The sequence below is a fragment of the Ahaetulla prasina genome, chromosome 3 (assembly GCF_028640845.1).
Source record: "Ahaetulla prasina isolate Xishuangbanna chromosome 3, ASM2864084v1, whole genome shotgun sequence".
Classification (NCBI taxonomy): Eukaryota; Metazoa; Chordata; class Lepidosauria; order Squamata; family Colubridae; genus Ahaetulla; species Ahaetulla prasina.
Window position 1 is genome coordinate 98,278,420 of NC_080541.1, and position 12,335 is coordinate 98,290,754.

General features: G+C 37.8%; 1 protein-coding gene across 1 annotated transcript in view; it reads right to left on the reverse strand.

The window, feature by feature from the left end:
- The window catches only part of TRIO (trio Rho guanine nucleotide exchange factor), a 319,986-nt gene extending 313,245 nt beyond the window's left edge, over positions 1-6,741 (reverse strand). Inside the window, exon 1 of the mRNA XM_058178800.1 lies at positions 5,443-6,741. Within this exon, the coding sequence (XP_058034783.1) occupies positions 5,443-5,548 (106 nt within the window). The 5' untranslated portion in view covers positions 5,549-6,741. The remainder of the gene's footprint in view (positions 1-5,442) is intronic.
- Positions 6,742-12,335: the final 5,594 nt, after the last annotated feature.

A 12,335-nucleotide genomic window follows, 5' to 3' on the forward strand; every position in this document is an offset into this window, starting at 1 on the left:
GTCATAAATATGAACCAGTTGCCAAGAATCTGAATTTTGATCACTTGACCATGGGAATACTGAATCGGTCGTAAGTGTTAAAAAGGACATAAGTCACTTTTTTCAGTGCCATTTTAACTTTGAACGGTCACTAAATGAACTATTGTAAGTCAAAGGCTACCTGTAATAGCATTCTAGTTTCTAGCCTGGTGCTTTAGCCTAACCCTAACCAAACTGACTCATGGGATTTGTAAAAATACTGAATAGAAAGAAACTAATTCCATGTAAAGTAGTTCAAAAGATAGACAAAAATATCCTTGAACATTACACAACTTCTGAAACTTTTCTTGATCTAGTTTGTTCAAAGTCACTCCATCTATTTTTAGAAGGCATTTTAAAAATGTAGACCACGAAGTGCTAAGCAGCACATCAGATGTAGTGGGTCAAATTATATAATTGCAGGGAATAGGAAAGAATGAGAGGTGAAGAACATGGCAAGAATTCTTTCTCAGACCTCGTATATAGTACAACCAGAGATATTTTAACACAATGAATTTAATTAAAGTGGTGCTTTTTAACATGCAAGCTCCACAATGCCACCAATATTAATTTTGCAAATTAAAACAAAATTGGCAGGAATTCTATATATATATTAAAGGATTATGAACACAGGCTTGATACACTATTCTTTCAAAAGATGCATATTGGATCTGGTGGCAAATGTTGTTTTATCTGTTACCTTATGATTTATACTGATATATTGACCATCATTTGTGTTGTAAATGTTGTACCTTGATGAACGTATCTTTTCTTTTATGTACACTGAGAGCATATGCACCAAGACAAATTCCTTGTGTGTCCAATCATACTTGGCCAATAAAAAATTCTATTCTATTCTATTCTATTCTATTCTATTCTATTCTATTCTATTCTATTCTATTCTATTCTATTCTATTCTATTCTATTCTTAAATATATAGAAACATTCCCACAGCCTGCTGAGATAGCTATCTACTGTTTCTTAGGAAATAAAAATGTGCTTAAAAAAAAAGAAATGTCCTTAAGAGCACAATGGTCGGCTATCTAAGCTAAATGAGATGGGTGAAATCATGTGTTCAAACAATATAAAATAATTGTGAGTAGCCCTGGACTCAGACAAAAAATTAGACAGCTGCCAAGGGTGGCAGGGGAAAGTAAATTCTCATCAACCTTATATAGAAAGAAAAGCTTTATGAAAGAAGATGGAAGTAGGCTTGGATTTTTTTTTCTTCTGCTACATCACAGTTCAGTTTGAAGATCCCATAGTTGCATCTTCTTTCTTCAAAAAGGATCAAGAAATTTAATCAATGATTATCATTTAGCTTAGTATCGAATTTATACTTTGAATTTTCTCATAGCACAATCTTCAGACTACATGGGGATGAAGACTAGCATTTTACAAACAGAAAGAAGTGCTATTTCTGTATTATACTACTTTGTCAATTCAGACTTACGTTCAATTTGGCTGAATTTAAGCAACTGTAAGCATAATCTCACTGTTTCTCAGATTTTTTCAGAATAGTGCAGCACTACTTGTAATTACAAAGCATCACATACTAGTCTTCCTAAATCTTTTCTTTCCTTCTAATCAGGCTACTCAACACCTCAAACTCTAACAAGCAGAATTTAAGACTGATTTAGACTAACTAGCCCAGTGGAAATAACTGGCAGCCCAGTCAATACATTCCATGCCATAAAAAGTTCATCCTTCCCAATGACTAATAACTGTCTTTTAACAGCTGCAGCATCAATTTAAATTCAAAGCCCACTCCCTCCTTTGCAATCCTAAAAGACCAGTCACTGTTGCTCCCTAACTACATACTCCTACTTACATGCTTGGAACGCTGCTCTTTGGCTTAATCTCCCCCTTCCCCCTCCCCCTCGAATCTTTCTAAATCTTTCCTTTCTGCCAGTTTCCAGTGATTGTATTTCTTCTCTCCCCCTTATTATATATTCATACCGAATATCAACTCCCTATCCTCCTTATGCTCCCAATTCCAGGATTTCCCTATTCAAATACTTATTAGGATGCTTTTCATAGCATAAACCCATTGATACAAAAAGCTACTTTCAAGTCTCAGGATACTATAATATATTAAAAATATTAGATATCCTAGGATTTAACTATGACAAGTAAAAAAAAAAAATCCCATCTCCTCCTAGAATATGCCAGGTCATGACTCACTCTATAGCTCTTTAAATCACTTCTTACAGGAAGGAAATATTTGCCCATCACTGTGATTTTTATAGGTTTTCACATTTTTCATCAGTGCTAACAAGAAATGCTTATGCTTTTATTGAAAGATTCCCAGTAGTCCAATGGTAGCAACATACTGAATCAAATAATTTCTGAAACAGAACAAAGAATAATGGAATTCAAAGAGGAAGAGGAAGACATCTTTATTTTGACCAGGAAGAGACGCCACCCATTTCCTAAACTTCAGATGATTAAAACTGGAGTTACAATTTAAACTTTATAGCTAAGTCCACACTATACCAAAGCTACTCCAGTGACAAAAGGTAGCCCAAATGCAAGAATAAGATAACCTTGTACTATTCACACATAATCTCAAAACATCTTTGAAATGCAAGGCAGAGCAAATTAGACAATTCCAGTTGGAATAATGCTGACCTTGTGAGAGTATAAAACTGTCTGATATTCAAATGATCTGGAATGCAAATTGTATTGTAAACAATGCTGTGTATTGAGTAATTTTGTAAAGCTGGAAAGAGTAAGAAGCTTCTGGCCTGAGCGCTGCCCAGTGACAGTAATAATAAACAGAACTGAGGCTTTCAGAAGAACAGGTTCCATATATCTATCCTGGGAATCTACATTATTCATGTATCTACATTAAAATAATCTACATAATCTACATTATTCATTACTCTACTATACATACAATAAAGTAGCCTGAGCACATCCATTTCTGGTGTGAATACAAGCCTCTAACACAATATCTTGATAGTTTTCATTTGCCCATGAGCTTCCCCATTGGTTTTTGTCCAAGAAAGTACAAGCAAGCCAATAATGATGGGTAAACAAGTTATATCCGGTTTTCCTTCTACATGCCTGTCACAAAGAGAGGCTAACAGGCAACCTTCACTCAACCCCCTGCATTTCATTTTTCAAGAAATGAGTCTCCCTAGATCTCAGCAGGCTTAGTCTTTTAAATTGCATTCCATTTCCAAGCTTGCTGCTCATTTCCCCTTTCCACTGAAAAGATAATAAGCAACATATAGGTGGTGTTAATCAATGCAAAAAATGCCACAAAAAAAAGGGAGAAATGCATCTTTTGTCTATTACTGGTTAAGAAAAGGAGTGTTCAGAAAGCTACTCCAAGAAGTAGTTTTCTGACATGCTTTTTTCTTTCTGCATACTTTGGCAACAGGCAAAGATTGTGATGACAGCCCACCCCACTCTAGAGGCCTTACCTCCACAATATAAAGCCAGACCAACTGCTGAATTTGTCTAACACCACCAGTGATTCCTCTTTTGGTTCTAAATACTGTCAGTTTCACTCAAGGCAACAAAAGAGAAACCCACCACTTCCTACTTGTATCCCAGGAACAGCACACACATACATACTTTCAAAAATAACACAGCATTTCTATGTCAATCATGCAAAGCACATACCCCAAGGCAATCCCAGTGAATGCTTGCTTTCTCTCACTCCACAACTTTTAGAATATTTCCCTGACTTATGCTCCAAACACTGAGGTCCCACAAAAAGCTGACAGTTTGAACAATACAGATTCCCTTTTTGCTTATATCTTCCTGGATAAAGTCTGAAGAAATTATTGTTTGCTTTTATTAGTTTTGTTTCCATTTCCAGTAGGCCATCAACACACTTTAGAAAAAGTAAGAAAAGTTTACCACCACTGTAACTGGATACAAGAAGGTTACCACAACAGCTGGAGTGACCATGTAAGGAAAGGCTTCTGGCATTTGCCTCCTGTCGAAGTATTCTTTTTTTTACAGCTTAAGTCTCAAAGATACATACATTGCTTTGCCATCAGGTCCTCTAAAAATCCTACCTTACAATAAATATGAAGGGTTTTGATGTCCACATTCTACCATATTCCCAAAAGTGAACCCAATCAGAGTTTCTCATTTCATGTAATCAATATGGCACTCAATAGTATGAGAATGGACAATGTTACAATTTTTATATATATATATATATATATATATATATATATATATATATATATATATATATATATATATATATATATATATATATAAAGTTTTAGTTATTCGGGTTTTCTCCGCATAAAATTGGAAGTGTCTTGGCGGGAGACACTTTTACGTGGGAGAAAACCCGAATAATCAAAGACCTACGATACAAACACCCGTGAAAACCTCAGAAAACATATATATATATATATATATATATATATATATATATATATATATATATATATATATATATATATATATATATATATATATATATATATATATATATATATATAAAAATAAATATAAATATAAATATAAATATAAATATAAATATAAATATAAATATAAATATAAATATAAAAACAAACTACCAAAGACCCTGCAAAGGCTACAAAACAAGATGCTTTCTTTTTCTGGAACATAAAACAAAAGGAGTTGCATTTGTTGCCATCTTCAGCAATTACAATGATCAGGAATTGTGGCTGTTGAACAAGGCCATGGTTATGACATTAAGGCACACTTAGAGCACAGCAGGGATAAAGAGTCTTCTGGCTTATCAGATTCCACTCTGTTTATTGGATCTTCAAGATTCATCTGTCAAAGTCAGAGGGGGATTTCAAATGTTTGAAAAGTGTTCCTCTAAGCCCACCTTGATATTATGAATTTGCATTCAATAGGATTGAGCCCATTCTCTGTTCGGATGCCCACCCAATTCCCCACAGCTTTTTCAAATATACAATTTTGGGAGGGGGTGGTTTTTAATCACATTTTTGTTTCAGTGAGAGGAAGGAACACTTGCCAATCAACTGTGGATCATCCTTAAAGATATACAAGTAAGCCTGACGCACCTTCTATCTTTACAACCTACAGAAAACCAAGCCTTTTTTTAAAAAAAAAATTATCTTCAGTTTTACAAAACGACTTTATAAAAAAAAAGGGGGAGGGATTGTTGCAACAAGATACCAGAGCTAGTTGAAGATTATCTTTATTGGGGGCCAAGACAACATCTCTTCCTTTCCATAAGTATTAGAAAGGGAAGCACCTCCTAAGACACGGTTTTTAATCACCAGACAGGAATTTGGCTTTCGAACACGGATGTATATACATCAATTCCGGACCCGTTGGGAAAACAGCCAGGAAGAGAATATTAGGAGAATCTCCCCTTTCTTTTCCGAACTCTTTTGATCATCATCATCACCCCACCCTGAAAGAGCACATTTTGCTTTGGGTTTGCAAACTTACCCGAACGAAAGAAAGCCGCGATGTCCGCGGAATCCTTGGCTGCGTCTTCCGCCCCTTCCCCAGCCGCGTTGCCGCTGTTCGAGGAGGCGGTCGTGGAACCGCTCATGGCTACTGACTGAGGTTGGGGGCTCCTCCGGATTTGATCCCTCGACTACCGCCACGATGATCAGCCTCCTTCCTAGATCCTGACAGCAGGATGACGGGAAAACGAAACCTTGTGTTGTTGTTTTTTCCTCCCCCCCCCACCGGATCCCCGGTTTTCACCTCCTAGCAAACAAAATCCATCCAGAGAGGCGATGGTGGGGTGGCGATGGTGCAAAGGTGGCGGGGTGGGGACGATGGATGGGGGGGGGAAGAGAAAGAGGTGGCTGAATGGATGGCTCGATTGCACAGGCAGCAGCAAACGGTTACAATAATAGGAAGAGGACCCGACGTGAAGGTGTGCGCTCAGCGATTACCGTTCTAGGAGAGCCCCCGGCAGCCCCTCCGGAGAGGCAGGGTGTGCGGCGCATGCATAAGCAATGGATGCATGCGGGAGCAAAAGGGGGGGGGGAGAGAGAGAGACAATCGCAGGAGGGGGAAGGGAGGGCGCATGGATGTTGATGGGAGGAAGGGGCTGCAATCAATGCAGCAGCAGCAGCAGCAAGCCGGTGGGAGGGAAAGAGAATGAAAGCAGGTGGTGGCGGCGGACGTGCAAGTTGGTGGCAGGGTATTGCAGTCTTTGGGGAGCCAAGGCAGGAGCAGCTGCATTAGCAACAGCGCTCTGGACGAGAACTGAAGCCGCCCCGCTCCTCCATCTTGATTGCAATTGCAAAGGTGGGTGGGAACAGAGAAGGAAGGAAGAGACTCCTATCCCCGCCCAGGGAAGTCAAGGGACGAGAAAAAAAAAAAAAGACGGAGAGAGACAGAGAGCAGCATTGGGATGAAGGGAGGGCAGCCAGTCGGAAAGGTCCGGACGGCTCCGTCAGCGTTCGGCAGGTTGCACAGGAAGAACCAGTCGAGAGCGGTGATTGGAGAGCGCCGCTGAAGAAAAGAACCGTTTGCTATTGGCTGAGAGCGCATTATAAACGGCCGCCGAAATCCAAGCTGGGAATCCCCTTTTAATACATAGATGCCTTCGTTAGTTTTTGAGCCTTATTAACCGCGAGGAGGAAAGAGCGCCCTCTTTCTGGGGGAGGCCATCATAAGGCGTGGTGTCTGCAACTGAGATTTGTGAAGTCCTGGATCTGTGATAAAAGAAATGCCCCAATCTCGTCTTTCTCTCCACCCTACCTGACCGATCAATAACAATAGTCCGAAAAGCTGCGTTCGGTTTTGTTTTGTTTTTTTGTTGTTGTTTTTTTTTGGCATCAGGAAAGAAAAGTGGGGCTGTGTGTAAAAGGGATCTCTAAATCTCTCCCGTGAAATAGTTGCCACGAGCCATCTTTATTCTGACAATGGGGAAGGCTTTCACGAGGCAACAATGATCGATAGCTACCCGGTGAAGTTTATATGGGTGGAGATAGACGCCCAATTGTTTGATCAGAAAGCCTTTTCCGCTCCCAGCTCAGTCTTCCAGCCAGCAAGATTCGGAAGAGACCCAACCTGAACACGCTTGTAATGGGGATATACGGTACTTTTTATAATCTGTCCCCGCCAAAGACTGGGCGTTTGACGCGACAGTGTTAATAACCAAGCAAGTTCAATTGAGTTTGAATAAGAATTGCTCCTAAATTTAGCCCTTTCAAGACTGCTGCTGTTATTTGTCAGAAAGACACATATTTCAACCCCCCTTAGTTTTTTTTTTACAGTTCGATTTCGATTTTCCTTGTTAAGATCTCTCTCCTCTTCCTTTCTTTCAGCTATAAAATATGTATTCTCCTCCCTTCTGCTAATTCCTTACGTTGTATGCCTAGAGACAGCCCATATGGCAGCATTTCTACATTTCTACATGAAGATGATCTCATGCAACATTAAATTTAGGGTGTAGCTATAAGGGGAGGGGAGAGAGAGAACAGACTTCCAATGGTTCCAGGTTCCTTTAAGTAAGAACAGAGTTGAACTCAACCAGGAACCTGTATTCTAGTCTTCCTGATATTAGTGTGATAACTCAGCTATAAACTTAAGGGGTTTTATCTTCTCTTTCTGGAGCCTTCCTGCAATCTCTCAACAGTTTGTTCAACTGTGCAAATACTATGGTATAATTATATTTTATCATCTTTTGATCTCTTCTCCATATTGTATTCTCCAGTCTTTGATCTATATGAGTTTAATTTTTAAAAAGGGTGTTTTTATTTAGGATATAAACATTAATTATTCAAAATAAGGCTTGCCCACTGATATTGTGATATGCTGGAGGTTGCACTCTTTGTTGCAGTGATAACAGAGAATATGATCCCCTAGAGATCCACCAGGTGCTGCTCCTTGTTCCACTGAATGTGGATGCAATAATGTACCATAAGTAGCAATGCAAGTACTAATATTCAGGAAAGGGGCAATATGGGTTACCAACTGGGAGTCTACATTTGCTATGCTAAGTGAAACTGATCTCACAAAGGCAACTCCAAAAGGAAGGGAATATGACAATATCTTAAAGTGGGTTTCATTGGGTTGGAGATCCGCTCAACTTGTAACCCTGTAGCACTCAGAAATTTCTACTAGAATTCTTGATCAACAAATGTCCTTTGGTGATGTTTAAGCAGTTGTTTCAGTGTGACAACTGAGAAGACATCTGCTAACATTTCTTGTTTCGTGGGCACTGCTTAATTTGCTAGTGAAACTAAATGAATCTAACCAAGAACAGTTTTTGGCATAATTTCAGATTCAAGAATTGCCATTTCTACTTGGAATGAGGAATGAGGAAGATATGTGGGTTTTTCCTTAACGTATCAGGTTTGTCTTAGCATAGACAATAGGTAGTAGTTTTATTGGTTTCCTGCCTCAAATGGGAGAAAATAGTCACCAATTTTTGGCAAATGCTGACAAAGTGATCTCTGGATGCTTAAAAAGAAAAGATTTGGTACCATATTTGCTTATTATGATGCAAGCATGCTCAAGCAGAAAATGCCTATTCACATTTTAAACAGCTATAATGGATAAATTATGCACATCTGCTAACTCAAGGGCCATATTGGGGTTTATGTAGCATGCATACATTCCAAATGTGGATAGGGTAAGGATCCTAATGTGGGAGAAGTTCTTAGGGGATGAAATTGGAACCTTGAACTTCTATAAAGTTTACTCATATATATTTGCCCTTTAAAACTTGTCCATTAAAAATATATACTTTGACTCCACCCACACAGAGAGTTTTAGGGGATGCAAAAAACAATTCTTATCTCCCAGCCCCAAGGTTTTGCCTGCCTGTAAGTTCCATAATGACAAGGATATATTTGAATGTATTCTACATGTGGTATTTTCAATATTTATGTAAGTGAGTCATTGAATAATAAAGGTTGTAGATCCTGCCTGCAAATTTATCTGAATTATAGACCAGTTGCTCTAACATCTGTAGTTATGAAAACCTTTGAAAGGCTAGTGCTGTCCCACTTGAAAACCATCATGGATCCACTGTTAGATCCCCTGCAATTTGCATACCAAGCAAATAGATCAACAGATGATGCTGTTAATATGGATCTGCACTACATCCTATAACATATTGAATCTCCGAAGACCACACAAGGCTGCTCTTTGTAGACTTTAGTTCAGCATTCAACACCATCATTCCAGATATTCTTCTAACTAAGGTAAACCAGCTAGTGGTACCTGACACACTTGTAAGTGGATCATAAGCTTCCTAACAGGAAGCTAAGCAGAATCACATCAGATACCTGTACAATTAGCATGGGGCCCCACAAGGCTGTATGCTCTCTCCACTTCTCTCTATATACCAGTGACGGCATCTCAAACGATCCATCTGTTAAATACTGAAGTTCGCAGATGACACAACAGTGATCGGTCTCATTCAAGATGATGAATCCGCATATAGACAGGAGGTTGAACAACTAGCCTTGTGGTGCCACCAGAACAATCTGAAATAGAATGCACTCAAAACTAGAAATGGTGGTGGACTTTAGGAGAAACCCTTCCATACTTCCACCTCTTACAATACTAGACAACACAGTATTAACAGTAGAGACTTTGAAATTTCTAGGTTCCATCATATCTCAAGACCTAAAATAGACACCTAACATCAAAAACATCATCGAAAAAGCACAACAAAGAATGTTCTTTCTGCATTAACTCAGAAAGCTCAAACTGCCCAAGGAGCTGCTGATACAGTTCTAATACAGAGGAATTATTGAGTCTGTCATCTGCATCTCTATAACTGTCTGCTTTGGTTCTGCAACCCAACAAGATGGACACAGACTTCAGAGGATAATTAGAACTGCAGAAAAAACAATTGCTACCAACCTGCCTTCCATTCAGGACCTGTATACTGCACGAGTCAAAAAGAGGGCTGGGAAAATATTTACAGACCCCCTCACATCCTGGACTTAAACTGTTTCAACTCCTACCCTCAAAATGATGCAAAAGAGCACTGCACATCAGAACAACTAGACATAAGAACAGTTTTTTCCCGAACTCCATCACTCTGCTAAACAAAAATTCTCTCAATAACTGTCAAAGTAGTTACTAAAAACAAAAACATCATTAAAAAAACATTAACATTAACAACAAAAAAACATTAACATTAAAAACATCATTAAAAAAGGACACAAAGAATGTTCTTTCTGCGCCAACTCAGTAAGCTCAAACTGCCCAAGGAGCTGCTGATTCAGTTCTACAGAGGAATTATTGAGTCTGTCATTTGCACCTCTATAACTGTCTGGTTCGGTTCTGCAACCCAACAAGAAAAACACAGACTTCAGAGGATAATTAGAACTGCAGAAAAAATAATTGCTACCAACCTGCCTTCCATTGAGGACCTGTATACTGCACGAATCAAGAAGAGGGCCGTGAAAATATTTACAGATCCCTCGCATCCTGGACATAAACTGTTTCAACTCCTACCCTCAAAACGACACTATAGAGCACTGCACACCAGAACAACTAGACACAAGAACAGTTTTTTCCCGAAGGCCATCACTCTGCTAAACAAATAATTCCATCAACACTGTCAAACTATTTACTGAATCTGGACTACTATTAATCGTCTCATAGTTCCCATCACCAATCTCTTTCCACTTATGACTGTATGACTATAACTTGTTGCTGGCAATCCTTATGATTTATATTGATATATTGACCATCAATTGTGTTGTAAATGTTGTACCTTGATGAACGTATCTTTTCTTTTATGTACACTGAGAGCATATGCACCAAGACAAATTCCTTGTGTGTCCAATCACACTTGGCCAATAAAAATTCTATTCTATTCTATTCTAAGTCTGCATTACTATTAATCTTCTCATCGTTCCTATCACCCATCTCCTCCCACTTATGACTACATGACTGTAACCTTGTTACTGGTATCCTTACTGTTTCCTAATATGATTTTATTGCTTATTTGTTCCCTATGGCTATCATTTAGAATAGAATAGAATAGAATAGAATAGAATAGAATAGAATAGAATAGAATAGAATAGAATAGAATAGAATAGAATAGAATAGAATGGAGTTTATTTTTATTCCAAGTGTGATTGGACACGCAAGGAATTTGTCTTGTTGCATATGGTTTCAGTGTACATAAAAGAAAAGATACCTTCATCAAGGTATTACAACACTTAATAATAGTCATAGGGTACAAATTTAACACTTAACGATACAATACTTAATGATAGTCATAGGCTACAAATAAGCAATCAAGAAACAATATCAGTATAAATCGTAAGGATAAAAGCAACAAAGTTACAGCAAAGTGTTGTACCTTAAGATTCTTGACGAATATATCTTTTCTTTTATGTACATTGAGAGCGTATGCACCAAGACAAATACTTTGTGTGTCCAATCACTTGGCCAATAAAGAATTCTATTCTACACTTCTATTCAATTAGCAAAAACCCATGGACATGAGATTTTATCACTAGTGAGAGGCAAAAAAAGGAAGATCTCAAAATTCTTGCTAGTGGCCCTTCTGCCACATTTTTTGCACCCCTGATTTATCTGTTAAATATGAATAAAAAATAAATGATATGGCTATCTAAAGTAAAGCAGCAATAGCAGACTGATGTATAAATCGTTTAAAAAATTCAAAATTATGGTGTCCATTGGGAAAACAAGGAAATTCAATCAAGAAAATAAAAATACTTATTCAAACAATTGTTTTTCAGTTGTACAGCTCAAAAAGCAGCTACATCGCTTAAAATATAAAAGAAATGCACCTAATCAAAAGGTTTGATTAGGTGTCACTTAAAGAGGACAATTATAAAATCATTTTATAACATTATAAAATGATTACCGGTAGGTATCATACAGTAATGGTATTATAGCTTGTATGGAAACCAGGAAGTTTAATGATATACTCATTAAACTTTTCTTGAGACTAACTGGAATGAATGCAAGAATGTCTGCAGGATTTGAAGGACATTGTCACAGAATAGTGGCAAGAACACTCAAGCCACTAATATTTAATAGAACTTTGGGGAGTTTTATACTAGGCCAGTGTAGGAACATCTTTGATCATAGTACTACTACTGAATACACATAAAATCATTTTTCATTAATCATGGTTTAGGGAATAAATCACAATCAGTTCGTATAGCCAGTAATAAAATCAAATAGACAAATCACATAATGGCTCAATGTAATTTATGTACTGAGTTACAGAATTGGCCCCTGGACAACTGTTTCTATTTTCTCCAAATATAGCAGATATTCAGAGGCATAATTTCTCTATTTGGCTTCTCATTTAGCTGTACGGTTAATACTTGATAAATCTAGTCCTTGTGAATCCATCTATAGTATAATTCTTG